Source organism: Neurospora tetrasperma, assembly GCF_000213175.1.
Source record: "Neurospora tetrasperma FGSC 2508 unplaced genomic scaffold NEUTE1scaffold_3, whole genome shotgun sequence".
Taxonomy (NCBI): domain Eukaryota; kingdom Fungi; phylum Ascomycota; class Sordariomycetes; order Sordariales; family Sordariaceae; genus Neurospora; species Neurospora tetrasperma.
The window spans coordinates 3,946,236-3,964,941 of NW_009799101.1; the positions used below are offsets into that span (position 1 = coordinate 3,946,236).

General features: G+C 53.8%; 6 protein-coding genes across 6 annotated transcripts; 3 read left to right on the forward strand and 3 right to left on the reverse strand.

Annotated features, from left to right (window-relative positions):
• Positions 1–308: 308 nt before the first annotated feature.
• On the forward strand, positions 309–4,032 carry NEUTE1DRAFT_82595 (repressible alkaline phosphatase precursor; the record flags this gene model as incomplete). The annotated part of the gene is made up of 3 exons (XM_009852988.1): positions 309–398; positions 467–1,658; positions 1,722–4,032. 3 exons carry the CDS (start codon positions 396–398, stop codon positions 2,288–2,290), a joined length of 1,764 nt encoding a protein of 587 aa, XP_009851290.1.
• Positions 4,033–5,523: 1,491 nt separating this feature from the next.
• On the reverse strand, positions 5,524–6,743 carry NEUTE1DRAFT_122509 (uncharacterized protein; the record flags this gene model as incomplete). Its single annotated transcript, XM_009852989.1, has 2 exons — positions 5,524–6,108; positions 6,164–6,743. 2 exons carry the CDS (start codon positions 6,741–6,743, stop codon positions 5,780–5,782), a joined length of 909 nt encoding a protein of 302 aa, XP_009851291.1.
• A 2,443-nt stretch (positions 6,744–9,186) lies between these two features.
• On the forward strand, positions 9,187–10,632 carry NEUTE1DRAFT_122510 (uncharacterized protein; the record flags this gene model as incomplete). The annotated part of the gene is made up of 3 exons (XM_009852990.1): positions 9,187–9,237; positions 9,317–9,856; positions 9,927–10,632. 3 exons carry the CDS (start codon positions 9,187–9,189, stop codon positions 10,566–10,568), a joined length of 1,233 nt encoding a protein of 410 aa, XP_009851292.1.
• Positions 10,633–12,154: 1,522 nt separating this feature from the next.
• On the reverse strand, positions 12,155–13,947 carry NEUTE1DRAFT_82608 (uncharacterized protein; the record flags this gene model as incomplete). The annotated part of the gene is made up of 2 exons (XM_009852991.1): positions 12,155–13,333; positions 13,408–13,947. The coding sequence occupies 2 exons, from the start codon at positions 13,945–13,947 to the stop codon at positions 12,155–12,157; spliced, it is 1,719 nt and encodes a 572-aa protein (XP_009851293.1).
• A 771-nt stretch (positions 13,948–14,718) lies between these two features.
• On the forward strand, positions 14,719–15,522 carry NEUTE1DRAFT_117116 (NADH:ubiquinone oxidoreductase 10.6kD subunit; the record flags this gene model as incomplete). The annotated part of the gene is made up of 3 exons (XM_009852992.1): positions 14,719–14,785; positions 14,843–14,938; positions 15,022–15,522. 3 exons carry the CDS (start codon positions 14,772–14,774, stop codon positions 15,191–15,193), a joined length of 282 nt encoding a protein of 93 aa, XP_009851294.1.
• A 556-nt stretch (positions 15,523–16,078) lies between these two features.
• On the reverse strand, positions 16,079–17,784 carry NEUTE1DRAFT_146664 (uncharacterized protein; the record flags this gene model as incomplete). Its single annotated transcript, XM_009852993.1, has 1 exon — positions 16,079–17,784. One exon carries the CDS (start codon positions 17,782–17,784, stop codon positions 16,132–16,134), a length of 1,653 nt encoding a protein of 550 aa, XP_009851295.1.
• Between the last annotated feature and the right edge of the window lie 922 nt (positions 17,785–18,706).

Genomic DNA, 18,706 nt, shown 5'->3' on the forward strand with positions numbered 1-18,706 from the left:
CAGTGTGCGTTAATAAGTAACGTCTCGTCCAGTCAGATGCGAGGACGTCCTGCTACGACCCCTGCCTGGAGATAGCCAAAGAGGTGCTCAAACAGTCGCCGCCAGCGCTTTACCTTGTAGGAAAGGTGCACCACGTCACCCGCCCACCGTGACGGAGACAACGAGACGGCGGGCACAGACAGGCACGCGCCGCCGGTCCAAGTCAGGTCGGTTTCAGTCCCGTCTCTCTTTTTCGTCCCATCTTTCCGCATCGGAGGTTTCTTTCCCCCTCTCTTCCCTTTCTGTCTACGCAACTGAAAGCTCGGTATAGGAAGAAGTCCCAGCCCAAAGATTGACTGTGATCTCTTCTGCTGAACTGATCGCAAACCATCATATCGATCTCTCTCTACACCACAATGGTAAGTGAAAGCGCCTTCTCTACCTTTTACAAGAAGAGGGTTAACCGGGGGTGGATTCCACCGCACAGGCGCCGTCTCCGGAACGCACGCCGTTGTTGGCCTCTGACCAGTCTCCCGATCGCGAGAACGACAATGCCGCTCCCAGGTCACGATGGCGCGAGCTTGCGCTCTTCACCTGGGCCCTTCTGGCTACCGCCGCCGTCATCGTTTTGGCCGTGGTGATCCAGCACAGTAACTCCACCCAACACTCGTCGATCTCGCCGGCCGCAGTCTCTGACTCCTCCTCTGTAGCCGGCGACAAGAAGCACGGTTCTCCGTCCGGCGGCAAGCGCAACTTGGTCTTCATGGTATCCGATGGCATGGGACCCGCTTCGCTCTCTCTTACGCGCTCCTTCCGCCAGCTCACCCAGGACTTGCCTATCGACGATACCCTCACCCTCGACCGTCACTTTTGGGGTACCTCCCGCACGCGCTCGAGCAACAGCTTGGTGACGGACTCTGCTGCCGGTGCCACTGCCTTCTCCTGCGGCCTGAAGAGCTACAATGGGGCTATCTCGATGCTTCCCGATCACACACCATGCGGTACCGTCCTCGAAGCTGCCAAGCGTGCTGGATACTACACCGGCTTGGTCGTGACGACCGATATCACGGACGCCACTCCTGCTTGCTTCGCCGCTCACGTCTTCCATCGCATGCAGGGCGATGAGATTGCGCTACATGAGGTCGGTCATGGACCCCTCGGTCGCGTTGTCGATCTCATGCTGGGCGGCGGCAGGTGCCACTTCTTGCCCAGGGGAACTCCGGGCAGCTGCAGACAGGATGACATCGATGTTACTAAGCTCGCCCAGGAGGAGTATGGATGGAACTACGTTAGTGATCGCGCCGGCTTCGATTCCCTTGGCTTGGGCAAGAACGTTTCCTTGCCCCAGTTGGGTCTGTTTGCGACCACAGATGTTCCCTTCGAGATCGACCGCCGCAACATGGCGGATGTGTACCCTAGTCTGAGCGAGATGGCTGCCACGGCTCTGGCGGCGCTTGAGGAGGCTACCAAGGACAGCGACAAGGGTTTCTTCCTCATGATTGAGGGTAGCAGAATCGACCATGCCGGTCACATCAACGATCCTGCTGCTCAGGTTCGTGAGGTGCTTGAGTACGACAAGACTTTCAAGTCTGTCCTTGACTTCATTGAGAAGTCGGACACTGAGACCATTTTGGTTGCCACCAGCGATCACGAAACTGGTGGTCTGTCCACTGCTTGGCGTATGTTCATACCTCCCCTTTTCTTCTCCTCCTGCTTATGACAGTAACTAACACCATAAACAGAGGCGCCCAGTGAACTTCCCGTCTACAACTGGCACCCCACCGTCCTCGCTCGCGCCAACGCCTCATCTGAGTTCCTCACCGCCCTCCTCCTCAAGCACATTGCCGAAACCGGCGACAAGGAAGAGTCGCTCCTCCGCTGGATCAATGACGAGCTCGTTGTCAAGCACCTCAACATCAAGGACGCCTCCGAGGTCGAGCTTAACTCGATTGCCAGCAACCCCGCCCTGGCCATCCAGCTTTTTGCCCGCATGGTCAGTGTCCGCGCCCGTGTGGGCTGGAGCACGCACGGCCACAGCGCCGTGGACGTAAACATCTACAGCTCTGGCGGCCCCGGCACCGAGAAAATCAGGGGTAACGTTGAGAACACGGATGTCGGCAAGTTCCTGAGGGGATGGCTCGATTTGGATAGCGAGGTGGAGAATATCACCAAAGAGCTGGTCAAGAAGCTGGGCGACAAGGCTCCCTCGCAGAAGCAGTTGGAGAAGATTGAGAAGGCGTCCACCGCTTTTGAGGCTGATGGATTAGCTCATGGCGGGTTCGAGTCGGGGCTTTATGGCCATGTGTTGTAAGAGGGGCTGAAGTTTCGAGGGTGGCGGTTTTTAAGAGCTTCCTTTGTGGTGTATATGGACATGATGCATACGATCTTGATATGATATGGGTGGAAGGATGAGTGATACAAATGGATTGCATAGATTGAACATTGGCATGAGCGACAACGGAGTTGCATGGCAGAGACCGGCTGGGTAGCGTTTGTATCTTATGTAGGATAGCGTTTATGAGTTGATGCTAGCATTGTCGTATGGATATGTATATTATAGATGAGCCTTCACGCCTTCACGACACAGAGTTATCCTCTTCTTTCACGACGAGAAGACATCCATGGCATATGTGGATGTTGATCGCATGATGTTTGAAGCATATCGTCGAAGGGAGTCATGCTCATCATTTCCATTATACCATGTGCACAGAGATGATTGGTCAGTTCGATTTCATTTTAAACTCCCGCTCCGAGAAATGGGATTCCTCCTGCCATTCTGTTTTCCGGCGGGCATCATACAAGCCCCTCAAGTCCCATCAACCAGAACCATCATTTCCTCGTCATTTATTGAAATGACTTGACAATCTTCTCCAAAGCATCCACCAAAATATCCGCATGCTTCTCCTCGAAAATCAACATGGGCCTCAACCTAACCGCGCTCTGTCCACTGCCGCCAATATTCACCCCAAACTTCTTCGCCCTCGCCAGAAACTCGTCTCTGCGCGGGCTATCAAACGCAATGAACGTTCCCTGTCCTTTACCTCTCAGATTCGCAAACTGGCCCGGATACTTCTGCGCCAGTCCTTCCAGCTTGCCGTACAGATAGTCACCCACTCGAGCCGTATGCTCCACTAGTCCCAACCGTTCAATCTCGCCAATGATGGCCTTGAAAAGCAACGCCCTGGCCGGGTCGCCCATCCACGTGTTGAACTGTCTGTAAGGCTTGTTGGGGCGCAGCTCCGGGTTGCCAAAGTAGTAACCGGCCGTCTGGGCCTTCTTGGAAAAGGTCACCATGTCGGGAGGATCTTGCAGGTCCCAGTGCTCGTGCGCCCAGAACTTTCCTGTAGCGCCGACGCCCGTCTGGACTTCGTCCACGATCAGCAGGACGCCGTGCTTCTTGGTGATGGCGCGCAGACCCCTAAAAAAGGCGGGCGAGGCGTGGTTGTCGCCGCCCTCGGACTGGATCGGCTCAACCATGACCGCCGCGGGCGGGATGTGGTAGGTCTTGATCAGGTGCTCGACTTCGTCCAGCGCGGCCTGCTCGGCGGCCGCGTTCTCTTCGGCGTGCTCCTCGAGGGGGTACTTGAGCAGCGGGAAAGTCGCCTGCGGCCAGTCGAAAGCGGGGATATCCAGCTTGTGGATGGGCTTGGAGCGGGTAGTCGACAGCGAACCGAACAAGCGGCCGTGAAAGGCGGACTTGAAGGAGAGGATGGACAAGGAGGAAGCGCCGGGCGATTGGTTGATCATGGCGGACTCCATTTCTTCGGCGGTGAATTCCACCTGGGGGCCGCCGCGCTCCTTTTGCCGGCGCCACATGAAGGCGGCTTTGTAGGCGGTTTCGTTGGCGTCGGAGCCGGCCATGGCGGTGAAGACTTGGTTGAGCCCCTTGGGCGCGACCTTGAGGATGCCCGTCTTGAGCACCGAGGCCCAGTCGGTGGGCGGGAAGTTGCCGAGGGCGGGGCGGTTAATGATGCTGTTGACCATGTCGGAACTGAGGGCGGCGTCGTGCAGGACGGGGTTGTTGTAGCCGATGGGGATGGAGGCAATTTGAGCGTAGCTGTTGGGTAGAAGAAGGGGATATGATTAGTATGTTGTATTCTTGGTCTGGGAGTCATAGTCACTTACACATCAAGCAAGACATTGCCATCAGGATCGGCAATGTAGTTGCCCACGCTCTTATGGTAATCAGTGAGCATGTTCAAGCTCCGAGTGTCAAAGACCTCATCAAGCTCCTTGATGGCCTCCTTGGCTTTGGGGCCCGGAATCTCGGTCTTGACCGTGGGACCCTCTGGCTCCCAGTCCTTGTAGAATGATGATGCCATCTTGCTGCTAGAGGCAGTAAACTGGCGACGGTTAGAGAACTGGTGTACTGCGGAAACGGCCGCACGTCGAACCGTCGAAGCAGTAGAAACGGCACGTAGGCTGCCGCTATAGCTGCTCCGAAGAAGTCTGGAGGCCATGTGGTGTCACTGTTATGTTATGCTGGCGTGTTCGTCTGAGATGGTTTCTTACACCCAATCCCCAGCTTCAAGTCCGCACTGACTAACCTGTGATTACTTGGAGTGTTGTGTAAGTTGATGAACTTGGGGGGATTACAACCAATTTTCAGCAACAAACAGAAAGAGGGATTGGGACTTACAGAAGTAATACAAAGTGAAGTGAATTGTGAGATTTGGAGAAGTGAATTGAAGGTCCTCAGCTGATACCTGCAGGTGATTCGGAGAAGCGGAAGAAACGCCACTCACTTCAATAGGCTAGAAAGGAAAGGAACGATGAAGTAAAACAGGGAGGAAGTAAAGTGGCTATTATTTGTATAAGAAGCCCCATGCCACCACATGAGATATGGAAAGCGGGGAAGCCGATACAGGACAGACGTCAAGACAGCATTGGGGACACATAGGTAGGATGTACGTACATCAATTGGAGATAATTAGCTGATCGAAATCTCAAGGTCTGTTCTAGAGTACTTAGACTTTCAACTTACAGCCGCCCTGGCCGCCGCCTTGCCAACACGGGCAGGAGACAAAGTGTTTACGTACATGGAACGACCCAACGTCTCGTACCCGACTATCAGCTATCGCTTAACAGGGGCAAAATATCCCGAGATCATCGTACATGGTGAGGGACGAGGACAAGCTTCCGACCACGCCAATGAAGAAGTGTAATCGCTCCGTCCTTTGACCCGTTGCACCGCCGCACCTTAATCTCTGTGCCGCCGACTGCAGATACCCCATACCAAGGGTCTTCTCGCTGTATCCTTTTCCGTTACTCTGTGATTGATCTCCATTATTCTCATCTCGTAAATAGGTAGTACTGTAGTAGACAAAAGTCGCGTTATCGGCGCCATATCACAACATCCTAGCTAGATATGTATCAGTCAACATGCTGCGTCATCTCCAGCCTATCAGATAACTGACTTTGACCCCGCCGAGTCCCGCTGAACCCCGCTGGAATCTGGGGACCTCACTCCGTCCTGGACCCAAGCTTCCTCCACACATACACAGTACACTCACAGCTCCACGTAAGGTCAGATGCCATCATCAATCTGTTGATCCAAGAGTATTTCATGGAACCTGCTGAATGGCTTCGCGTATAACCTGCAAAACTACCACCATACAAGAATGTTGTGCTGTTGTTATAATGTTTCCAAACACTAATGTCGAAGCTCAGAATATGGTAAATAATCAAGAGTGACGCTGTACATGAGGTCCACTCCCACGAGAATCTAAGAACGCCAAATAATTTCTCAGGAAGAGAATAGCCTGAGCAAGAATTAAAAGAACTTCTCAGTAACATCCAGCTAGCTACTGCCCTCTGGTTCCTCTTTTGGTTGAGGAGGCTGTAAACCGGCTGACTCGGCAATGCTCTTCCACATCTCCTTCTCCCGATATAGCCGATCTACCTCTTGTTTAAGCTTGTCGTTGGACTGACTTAGTTCCTGGATGGCCTGCTCCGTGAGCAGTTTCTCCAATGTCCATTTTTCAATGTTCTGCGTTTCATTCTCCTTCAGCTGAGTGATGAACTGAACAGCGCGCTGAAGGATGGAGCCCTTATTCTTCTCGCATCCGGGAACAATCTTTGCAAGCTCATTTATGCCTTCGTTGATAGTCTCGCGACGTCGTCTCTCCACTGTTGTCTTGGTTAACCAAAATTCTGATCTGGTCAGTTGGTGCCGAGTACCTACCTTCTTTGTGGTTGTCTTTCCTCATCTTGTGCCACTCTTCACTGCCAACGGCCGGCTTGGGTGGGAGATGCGTTCCCCACTTTGGCGGTTCAGGCTGTACACCGTTGGCCGGTGGAAGAGATGTCTGGGGGGTCATAGGCGGCAGTCCGTCTGGCTCTTGGACGGGAGACGGGTTGTGATAGGCATTCTCGTGGTGGTGCTGCATCTCTGGTCCTGGCGGCGGAGGCGCAAAAGTCTCCTCAGTGGGTGGGGGAACATGAAGAGTGGGATACATGTTGAGGGCGGCGGCGGCAGTGTTAGTAGCGCTGTTCGCATCGGCCGTGTCTGTGTGATCCGAGGCAGCCTGGGCCAGCGCATTGAAATCGTCGGCGCTGACATGATCATGGGCTGCTTGGGCGATGCTGACAGCATTCTCCAGGAATGCCTCTGGCTCAGGGACCGCCATTGTCGCCGGTGGAACACCGCGCTTGTTTCTGCGAGAATCGGGCGAAGCGGACTCGGATGCGCGCTTTCGCTTCTGTCCTGGGGCGTTGGAAAGGTCTGTGAGGTCGGGATGCTCCATAGCAACGGGAGCAGCCATTTTAGATCTCTGAGAAGGAAAGCACGATGCTGAGACCTCATAGTCAGTAACAATAGTCAACGGAACCCACGGGTCAATTTGCGTGCTGCTGTTGCCTCATCTCAACCCCAAGTTCAGGACCAACAACTTGGAGAACCAACCAAGCAGTAGTTAGGTAACACCTTCACGATCCAAATAGTAGAGTTGATTGACAAGCACTTGCTTGACATATGTGTCGTGATAATGATGGGCCTTGAGCAGAACTCCAGACGGTGGCTCGGTTCCCATGCGACATAATTAACGCGTCGCTACGCTGATACTGGCCCCGCTGTGAAGAGAGTTGAGTGTAGGTGGCCGCCATGGACCGTTCGAAAACGACGTGCAAGCCCTATATGAAGCTGCATCTATGTTCGTGATGCGGCATGTGGAGTCGATGAAGGACCTGATGGCTTATGGAATTGATGATGTTCTCCCGATCCATGTCGCCTTCCGACTTTGTAAACAAAAGAAAAGACTGTCGCCGGTCGCATAGTTCGGGAGATCAACAAAAGTCTGTCAAGACTTGACAGCAAGTTGAAGAGCGTTCATCAACGAGCCAGGACTCCATTCGTGTTGATGGGGAAAGGCATATGGAATTGTGAAGCAAATACCTTGACTAGAGGTTTTGGTGGTCGGGACGCTGGGGATTCTTACGAGGTGGTCGAGGTCATGTGCAAAACTCGTGACTGCGTCAATCAGGACTTGGACCCATCCAACGCTTCCTTCAAGGAAACAAACACCAACAACAACGCCAAAAAAAAGAAACTTGGGCACCAAGAGAGAGGTATTCATCAGTCGACTTTATGTTAGAAAACGTACCGGTTATTGAAAGAAACTCAGTTCCTGAATCTTGCGTTCGCCGGGCTTAGCAAAGCCTCTTTTTCGAAGTTGATCTGGAGAAAGTCATGTGAGCTGAGCGAGAGGCAGCGAAGGAGGTCGAGCCGCCGGCTTGTATAAGAAAGACTAGAGGCACACCTTTTGGTGCACGGACCATGCGCAATGCTTCAATGAATGGTGAATGCCCGAATGCCCATTCCCCGGTCAACCTGACTCCCCTTGTCCCCACTGTTTTTTTAGTAGTGTAGTGTAGCCTGGCCGCATACTGTACCCTCATCTTCCGCTTTGTTCTCACCACTCTTCACACCTCTTTGAGGGCATTCTCGACAATGTGCATCTTGTTTGGGACACATAACATGTCAAATCATGGAAAGTGTGAGCGTGGCACCTTGGAGGCGTCGAGGACTCTGCCGGGTAGCACATGTGCGGCCTCCTAATCCCATTCCAGGCACGTGCGCCCAAATAATACAACCCCAATTATCCCATTTGCCTGAGTGCCTTTTCCACTTGACCATGAGTGTGTGGCTATCTTGAAGGCAAAGGCACACATCTTTGGGATGTGCGTGCCGGGGCATGATATGGAAATCCGTTGCCTTCTTGCTACAGGTTCCGATGCACAGGAAAACCCCGTGCCTGACTGCAAAGGCCCGTTGATTATCGTGAATGCAACGACTTAATCACACCCCAAGTCCGGCCGCGATCACCAACTTCTCCTTTTCACGTAATTCCGTTGAGGCCTCTAAGATGACAGTGTGAGACAGGTCGGCACATGATCTGGGCGACTGTAATCACGAGCACTAGCATCTGACCCTCCATCAACATCACTCCCTCCGTGGACAGGCTTCAAAGCAGCATGGAAAAGATGGCAGCCTTCCGAGTTCACCAAGCCGTCGTGGATATTTCAAAAGCTACCATGCCAGGCAACCATCTGTATTAACCTTCTACTAGGTTACGTAGGTACGTAAACGCGTCATCATTGAAAAGCCAACGGCATGAGGAAATCATCAGTTGAGGCCTATCATCTACATGACCGTCCTAAACTGTATCACATCACCACCAGCCCCTCCAACGCTCACCCAGCAGAACCTGAGGACCTATACTCCCTTGATTGAGGCTTCAAACATCCCAAAAACCTTTTCTAGCACATATACACATAAACAAATAGCGAATATTGGTTGTTTCATTGTCTGTCTTTGTCGCTAGTTCGTGATAGTAGCTAGTCAGGACTTTATGCAACTTGTGCAGAAAACTATAAGTACTAGTGTAATTGCTTGTAGGGTGGGGTAGTGGGGCAGCCAATGAATAGGTGCTGACATCAGTGGGGTACCCGCTCCCGGTCTGTCCCACGGGACTAACACTGGAAAGCAGGCCGGCTCCATGGCCGTCAAGGTCCATCTCCATCCCATCACTGACCTTATCCGGCATCCTAGATCGCCGTGTATCAACCAAACGTACTTGACCACCCCTTCTTTCATCCCGTCTTGTCTTTTTGGTACTCCGATCATAGCGATACCTCCGGACTTTTGAACTCCAACTTTCCCCGGAACACCATCTTGGCGGTCCGCCCGTGTCTTTTTGCCTTGCCAAGATGGCAGATCATGAAGCCTCAAAGATAAACCACGACAACCATCTACTACTGGTAAGGTGCTCCTTTACCCCCCCTTGAATCACCGTATTCGATCGCCATCGACTAATTTTCTGTTCAACCTCACCTGTAGGACCAGCCATTGCTCCGCCTCCCGTATGAACTCCTCCGCAAGAACTTCCGATCTGCTCACTTCACCGTCGAGAAAGAGTCAACAACCCTCAACAAGCTCCTGAAAGAAACAGCGAAAGGATCCCTCGACGGCAAGACATCGCCCGAAGATGTCGTCAAGAACCTCGATACCATGATTGCCAAGATGCGCGGCATGAAGCGCAAGCTGTCAATGTACGCCAACGAGGAAACCAGGCTTTATAAGCAGCTTGATGCTCGTGTGGCGCATCTGCGCGAGCTCTCGGACATGCACTCGGTTGAAGATGTTAAATACGAGGCTTGGTCCAGGAAACGTCTGGATCGACTGCTGGTCGACTACATGCTACGGCACGGATACAACACTTCTGCCCAGGCCCTGGCAAACGAGCGGGAGATGTACGACTTGGTAGACGTGGAAACATTCCTGACAATGAGCAAGATCCGCGAGTCTCTCGAGAATGGCAGCGTCACCGAGGCGTTGGCTTGGTGCAATGACAACAAGAAAGAGCTTCGAAAGTTACAGGTAGGCCGACACTACATCCTCGTTCTCTTCGTCAATCCCCATACCGCTAACCTCATCCTCTATCCCCCAGTCCAACCTCGAATTTCTCCTTCGCTGCCAACAATACATCGAGCTCCTCCGCATCAACACCCCATCCAAATCCGTTGAAGCTATCACTCACGCAAAGAAATACATTGCCCCCTTCCAAGAGCAATACCCCGACGAAGTCCGCGAAATGGCCGCCCTTCTCGCCCACCGACCCACCGACAAGAACCTCCCACCCAAATACGCCGCCTGGTACAGTCCGGACCGGTGGACCAAGCTCGCCACCTCTTTCGTAGAAGCACATAACAAGCTGTTAGGCCTGCCCACTTTTCCCTTGCTGCACACAGCCCTGTCCTCAGGCTTATCGGCCCTCAAGACGCCCGCCTGCCACGGCACGCAAAAGACGACTTCCTCCTCACAGCCCGGGCATAGCCAGACGAGCATGACTAGCACAGTATGCCCGATCTGCTCGATCGAGCTGAACGATTTGGCCAAGAACGTCCCCTATGCGCACCACAGCAAGAGCCATCTGGATAATGACTTGCTGCTGTTGCCGAACGGGCGCGTATACGGACAGGCAAAGCTGGATGAGTATGCGGCCAAGGCGGGGCTGGCGGAGGGGCAAGTGAAGGACTTGGTGACCGGCGAGGTATATTCGAGGACGGCGCTGAAGAAGGTTTTTGCTTGATACCGCGGTTTCGATTTACGAGCAGCGACACGCGTGCTTCTTTTGGGGGGCCTATCTTTTCTTTCATTAATTGGGGAACTTGGGGTATATGCTACGGCGCGGGGTGACTGACGGCTATGATTTACGGGTGTTTGGGGGATTTTATCATCGTATTGGTCTCTCGGGAAGAGGAACTCATCATTTGGGGAAATTATCATTATTAGTCTGGTTTCAGTCTGGACTACGTCCCGGGACACAGACGCAACAGCGCAACAAACAGCTTAGGAATGGGTACGGATGGGGGATCATTGCGTTGGCTTCTATATCATTACGTTGGGATGGAATAAAAGATCGCAAGATGGTAAGATTGGGGATAAGATACGCGGCATGGCATACAGTATTTACACACACACACGCAGACATACGCATATGAGCCCAAAACAGCGTTGCCATTATCATAGGACGAAGTCTAGCTATAAAAACTGATGACTTTCATGACCTTGGCCTACAAGTTGAATCAGAGATACCGCGTGTGTAGAGTTTCAAGCTCAAAAAGAGTAAATGAATGAGATGAAACCAAGACTCATTTTGTATCAACTACTCACTGAAGTACTCCGTAAATGGATTGCTTCTCTTCCCTGACACCATTTTCGCCAGTGTAAATGAAGCCAAACAAAGTTACAACGTAAAAGTATAAACCACACGGGTGTAATGTAAGCGCTAAAGGACTACTAGTATACAACCAAAAAAGGGAAAACAGAAAAGACCCAAAGTCGAAGGCAAACACCAGAACATAGCTGGTTTCGCTAGGGTATGGTGATGAGGTGGATAGAGAGGAAGCGCCAAGGAGAAGTTGGCAAGTCCCGTCATTTTCAATCCCTTCCCTTTCTTTTTTTTCTTTTGTCTCCATCAGTTGCGGGCTGTTTTCCTTGGAAAAGTGTGCTTTTACCACGCGACGCCGTGCATATATGTATGTAACGACAAGGTGTTTGTCCATCGCTTTTTTTTATTCCCCAAGACCTCTAAACCGCTGAGGGTGTTTAGGTTCTTTAACAAGCCAGAGAGCACAAACTCCATTCTGATCACGGATATATCAACGATAAACTGATAAAAGCATGTAGGAAGGAAGACCCCGAAGATATAAAAATTTTGACGACAATGGAGACCAAAAAAAAGATGGAACGCAAAAGAAAAGAAAAAAGTTTAGGGTGGCGGGACAAAATAACACACATAAGCCAGCCAGCAGCACGTTTCAAACTCCTTTGACCCATGCATCGCATCGCATCCCTTCTATCCACACACACACACACACACACACACATACACCACATCCCGCCCTTAGACACCCCTCGCACACTCAACATCATCAACTACTCCTCTTCAGTTATGTAATGTCGGTGGACTGGGTCCCATACCAGCGCTGGCGCTGGAGGAGGCACCGGCACGGGTTAAATGAGGATATAGATGTTGTACCAACCCAGGAGGACTAGGAGGAAGAAGAGGAAGAAAAGGACCAGTAGCATGTCCCACTAAGAGACGCTTGTTGTTGTTTGCACCCGTCCATCGCCTCCAACCACCGTCATATTAGAGCCTGCCCCCGGATGTCGCTAGCCTCGGTTGCTGTTGCTGTTGGTGTTGTTGTTGGAGCCGAACGCGAACTGGCCGAACACGCCACCTCCACCGCCGGGCGTCATCGGTCCGAGGTTGCCCAGCGCCGCCGCACCACCGTTGGTGTTGTGCGAGGCGGCGGCAGCAGCTTGCGCAGCAACGGCCGCTTGAGCCGCGTTGGCACCCGCAGCCGCGAGCGCGCCGGCGAGGTTTACTGGAGCACCGTTGGGCGTGCTGGGCGTTCCGTTCTGCGCACCGTTTGCCTGCTGCCCAGTCGCTGAGCTCTCGGTATTGGTGTTGTTAGTGTTGTTATTGCTAGCAGTCGCGGCTGCCGTGTTAAGAGTGGGAAGGCTGGCAACGACGGAGAAATCGGGGATGCCGAGACCCCAGACCTTGCCGACGTGCTCGCCACCAATATCTCCGTTGAAGATGCGCTTCCGTAGCTCGAAGAAGACCTTGCCAGTGATAAGGCTGTCACTGCCCGCCTGATGTGCACTACCCACGCGCTTAACCTTGAGAGTGTCGGCGATGTGTTCAAGACCTGATTTCTGCTCGAACTTTTGGAGGATTTCGGCCGCACCCGGGTCATTGGGGGTCAGCGCACCGCTGTTGTACTGCTTGATAGCGTGTTTCATGAGATGCTTAACGTCGTACGTCGAAGGGAAGTAAAGCTTCATGATCTGATCAAACTCAACCTCGTCGTTAGGAAGCTGAGAACAGATCAAAAGTTTTGTAAGATACCCAAAGTCGTAGCCGCCGTGGAAGCTGATCCAGCGCACGTCTTCAAAACACACTAAGCCGGATGGGATAAGCAGCGCGGCGAATTCCTTGGGGTCGATGCCATCCCGCTCAAGTAGGCTGAAGTCGATACCGGCTTGCTGTAGAGACTCGATCGAGGTCTGGTTAAACATGTCCTCCTTAAGAGAGAATTTAAAGTTGAACTGCCACGCGAAGGGAAACGGCCCCTGTTGATTGGCCGCCCTTTTCCCTGCGAGATCCATAGCATCAGTCGAGTTTGGTCGCGCAGGGGGTTGCTCGCCGTCTTCGTTGAATAGGGCGATGCCGATCTGGATGACCTTCAACATGTCGACGTTGGTCCTGAGACATTGGTAATGGTAATCACTCTTTCCCCTAAAACCTCCCATCGGTCTCGACACAACGCCGGGAAACTCGGTGTCCTAGAAAGAAGTCCAACCCACGTTAGCCATTTCCAAGCTCTCCTCTCCCAGTAAGGGGGTGACTGCAGTCCCACCATAGCAATGTACGGATACTTGTCCACCAAGTCTCTCAGTATGGCCATCTCCTCGTGCAAGTTGTGCCTCCACACCTCTCGTATCCGGCTCTTGCTCTGCGATCGCGTGACATGGTCGGCAAGGGCACCGTGACCCTGTTGTGGTGCGTGTTGCATGTGCTGTTGGTGCTGGGCATGCTGGGCATGTTGTGAGTGTTGGGCCGTCTGTTGCTGGGCCTGCTGCTGCTGATGTTGTTGTTGTTGGGACTGCTGTTGTTGCTGCAGTTGGGCCCCGTGCTGGAATCCCATCCTCGCAGCATGGCTTGCCAGCCCCGAGTCTCCCCCCACATTGAAGCCGCCACCCCCAGCATTTAGTCCCCCGCCGAGGCCTAATAGGTTGCTATTTGCTGAAAAGGGGTTCACTTGGGCGTTCTGGTTGAGGTAGGCGGGGTTTCCTGTCAGCTGCGGAGGATGGCTTGCCGTGTGCTGGCCGTGTGTAGGAAACTGCTGATGGTAGGGCGAAGGTCCGCTGGGGAACCTGTTGATGGGTGGAGGAGGCATCGCGGAAGAGCGACAGCCACTAGACGGGTTCGATGCTGTGCGTCTATCGTGATATCGGACTTGTAAAGGTTGCTCTTAGAAGTGTGCGCCGCGTATGCACCATTCCTGACCAGGCGCTGCTCTGCGGGATGACGGAGGGGCGGCCGAGCGCTCAGCCGGCGGTGGGATCGGCCTATGTGGACTGGATGATATCGTCGTCGTGGCTGGCAGGCAAAGGATCGGTGCGACTGCGGTCGAGGGGAACGAGTACGGAGGGGTACAGCCTGGCAAGTAAGAGGCTAAGTTCTGTGGTGCGTGTTGACAGATTTCGTCGGACGGGTCGAAAGCTGGATGAGTGCTGTGCGTTTCGGGTGCACGGTCGAGGGCTGTCAACAGCAGTTGCTATCTGAGTTGTTGGGTTCGCTCACTTGCTCCAGTTCCAGTTGCAGTGTGTTGAATGGAACTGGACGTTGGAGGCGGCCGAGGCGGCAGGCTGTCGATTGCACGGGCCACCAGGAGCACAGTCGAGGTTGATGTCAAAGTGCCAGCAAGCACAGGTACACTACAACCAGGTACGTACCATTTCCTGACTCGGCGCACGAGCCAGCTACCTATGGTTGCAGTGTTCCCTATGAGAGAGGACGGGCCCCCTTTCTGCCGCCAAGGACAGGGTTGGGGATGGTGGTGCGGGTGTCTGTACGTAGTATACACTACACACTAAGCAGCCGCACAGGCCAAGCACGTCGGGTGCGGGCGACAACGTCGTCGACGTCGCCAAACCAATCGAAGCAGCTCTGGTGAAGCCATTCCCGCATCGACGTTAACAAGCAATTGCCGTCACCAAAATGCGCGTCACACGGTGAGTCTCACTTACGACTACAAGTATCAGCTTTGCGATTCCTAACAACAACGAAAGAGTCCTCCGCGCCGTCCCCAAGAACCCCACGGGGTTCAACATCAGCGAGTTCCGTAGAGCTGCCCGTGTGCCCGAGCACGATCCTTGGATCAAGAAGTGAGTACAGGTTTTCGACGCTGTGCTCTTGGTGGAGGAGAGTTTGATAACCAACGCGAGAATCCCCCACTTCCCAAAAACAGCGAGTCCTGGCGTACCACCGGCCAATTCTCCCGCTCCGAGCGCTTCAAGGGCGCTCTTCCTGGCTTTGGCACCGCCTCCGTTGCCTTTGCTATTTACTGCGTTTACGAGCATCTCTTTCTCAAGGATAAGCACCACCACGATGGTACTGCGTCCGCCGTCACTGCGCACTGAGATATAGGTGGGGATGGACAATGAGATGGAGAAGAGTGTCTGAGTCGGACTGGGTGGATCCGGGTGGATATTCAGAGGGGGACAGGCCGTTGATATGGGGTCGACAAAGACAAAAACGACAAACAGGACGCCTACAAACGCCAGGTATAGCAGATAGCTGGCAGCCGAGCTCTGGTTGAAAGAGCTTCACCAGGGAAGTCTATCTCGGATGGCGGGAAAGATACAGAAGAGCAATATGACAGTACTGCACTTGACCCGGAGCGGTTGTTGAGGGAGGGCGGTGCCTATTGTAGACTGGTCTCCGTGATGAGCATACATACATATTTCCCAAAGTGATCGAGATGTTCAGGTTCGTGTGATTCTTGGGACATGTTTATACCACAATCTGCTTCTCATCATGTGTTCCGACAGACAGGCATGTTGGGCAGTGACATATATGCACGCACGCGCCGGCGGGGGTTTCTTATGGACATATTCTTGACTTATAGACACAAAGCAGTGAAATCAAAAAAAGGGACCCCGGCTTTTATATACATTATCTGTCTTTTTACAGGCTCTGTGTTGACTGTGATCGGTCACCTCGTTGTCCACTTCATCCCGACATCATAAAAGCCCTTTCTGTCTCTTCTCCCTTTAAAATCCTCCCATACTACCTACATAAGCCAACCCCCCATTCTGGTATATATATCATCTTAGTATCAAACAAATATGGTATCTGTTTCAACGGAACCCACGGACACACAATGCAAAAAAGAAACAAAATCCAGAGTCTAGCCCGCGGCGGTCTAGGTCATGCTAAATCTTTGTTGTTGTTGTCATCATCCACGGCCATTAATCGAAAAAAAGAAAAGAAGAGACAAAAGGCAAAACAAAAGCCAAAGGCCAAGTCATAAAAACCCTTAAACGCCACATCAGCTGGATTGGAACGACAACAGCTTTTACAGGCCAATGCCGTTAACCAAGTCCAAACATCCCTCGACCGCCATCTCCAACTCGCCCACGCGCTCCTTCAAGTGCCTGTTCTCGTCACGCAGCAAGCCGACCGTGTCCCAAGCCATGCTAGCGTCCTGGCCCCTGCAGTTCACGCACCCGTTCTCGTCCGAGCCGGGCGCGATGCCCCTGATAATCTTCTGGAAGGCGCTCATCTGGGTTCCCATGATCTTGGGCTTGGGGGTGGTCGGGACGGGGGGAGGGGGGCCCATGGACCTCCTCTTGTTGGTGACGCTTACGTTCCGTTGCAACGTCGTTACTGAGGGAGCGGGGCTGTTGACGATGCTCATGGTACCATCAAAGCCGCCACCAGGAACGATGGGGCTGCGGCACCGCGCGGAGAACACGCTCTCGCTCTCGGCGACGCTGTCGGTGTCAGTCGAGTACGAGTAGTCCGTCTTGATGGTGCTGGCGCTCTCGCGCCACTTGCGCCGGGCGTTGTAGTCGGCGTCGACGCCGAGGTCCTCCGACACAACGCTGCACTCGGACATGATGGTCGACGTGCGCTGTGGGACGGGACGGAACTTGCTGCGCTCAAAGGCGAGCTCGTCCATCAGCTTCTGGATGGCCTGCTCGTGCTCAGAAGCCTTACGCGCCATGCCCTCGAGCTGCATCTTCAGGTGCTGGGCGCGCGTCTCGGCCGCCTCGATCTCGTCGCGCTGGGCAGACTTCTCGGCTTCCAGGTCGCGGATGGTGATTACGCGCTCGCGGAAGGCGGCTTGCATCTTGGTGAGGAGGCCGATGGCGTTGGCCTGCAGGTCCTTGTACGCGGCCGGGGAGAAGGTGTCGCTGTTGGGCGCAGCCCCATTGGGAGGGAACAGGGCGGCCTCGATGTCGAGGTTCAGGATCTCGTCGTCGTCAACGGCAGGGCCAGAGGACGCTGCCGGGCCCGGTGTAAACTTGGACGAGATGGCCGATATGAGCCGGGAGGTGACGTTACCCTTGGGCGTAGATGGCTCATGCATGCTGCTGCGGTTGCTGAACTGGCTGGCGTTGGTCCCGCGTCTACGCGACCTTGTGGGCGTCTTGTCCAAGGAGGTGTCGCCGTCGCGAACGGAGCCGGTCAGGGACTGATTGTCCGCCGCCTTGCTCGCTTTGCTACTGCGGGCTGTTAAGGTGGGAGCCATTCCCAATGCTTCTGCTGCTGCCGCGCCCGAGCTGTTGAGCCAGTCGGCAAACGCTCCTTGGGAATTGTCGGTTTGCTCCGACGAGGAGGCGGGCTGGTTTTCGGTGCCAAAGGTGAGGGCGATCAGGTTCGGGAACGATGTCCCGCGGCGATGTTTGTTTAGACCCGAGCCCGACTCAGCGTCTTGCTCAGAAAACCCGCTGTGGTACTCTTGCAAGGGGGCCAAGGTGGAGGGGGCTGGGAGGATGATGGTCGAGGATGGGCGAGGCGGTGGAGCGGGCACTATGCGCGGCTTTTCTGGGACTCTGGGGGGGACGGCGTTGTGCTCTGAACTGACGGATCTGATCTTATCCAGCGATCCTCGCAGGGCTAGGGCTTTGGGAGGAGGTGTTGGACGTTCAATGGGGCGTTGGGGAGGCGGTAAGTCTCTTGCTGGCTGCGAGGGGGGCAGAGCAGGATTGGGTCTAAGGGGCATGATGTAGTAAAAGTTTGGAATGCCACAGTATCCCTGGAGGTCCCGTGTCTGTTCTCCTGTGTGTCCCCTGGTAGTCCCCGGTAGGCGAATCTAGCCGTTGTTGGTCTGGCCGGTCGGCTTATGTCCTGTTTGGCGGGGCCGGAGTGTTTCTTCAAGTCCAGGCGACCGAATGTTCGGCTCCTCTACCGCCGTGTTATTCTAGGAATACAGAGAGAGTATTGACTGCTTCGGCTGGCCAATGTGTACAATATGGGGGTGATGTCTGGGGCTGAGACCAGTTTCAACGCCAAAGCAAGACAATGGAATGCAACAAGCTTCCACAGCTTCCACGGTGCGTAGCTGAGGTGGATTGGGTGGCAATTGGCGGCGGGAATCCTAAAATCGTGTTTTGGTATCCAAGATGGGGAGTGCCTTGCGTCAAAGGTGAACTCGAGTCGGGCTTCGAAGAGGTGCGGAGGTGGACGGGGCGGAAGAGTAGTATATGCCGCTGGCGTGCCGTGGCTCATGCGCTTATTTCAGGGGTCCAAAGTCTTGACCGATATATTGGCTCGGGAGAGGTGTAGGCCGATGTAGGCGCACGAGATTCTATCGTCCGAACAGGCGGGTTGGGTGAAATGGAAGTTCGAACCGTGACGGTGATAGAGGAAAAGAATTGACGATAACTAAAGCCATCCAAGAACCAAAACCACGGGAAAATATCAAGGGGTTAGACCCAAAGGAAAAAAAAAAAAAAAAAAAAAACTACTAAAAAACGGTCCAACGGTCTGGAGAAGTTTGGACCGAAGCGAGGTCCCGTTCTCCCCTTTCCACTTTGCCTGATTGCGCGCACGCGGCGGCGGCACCACCACGGACAGTCCACCACACCCACCCACCAGGCAGTCCACCACCACCAGAGTACTTTGGGGGGGGGGGGGGGGGGGGG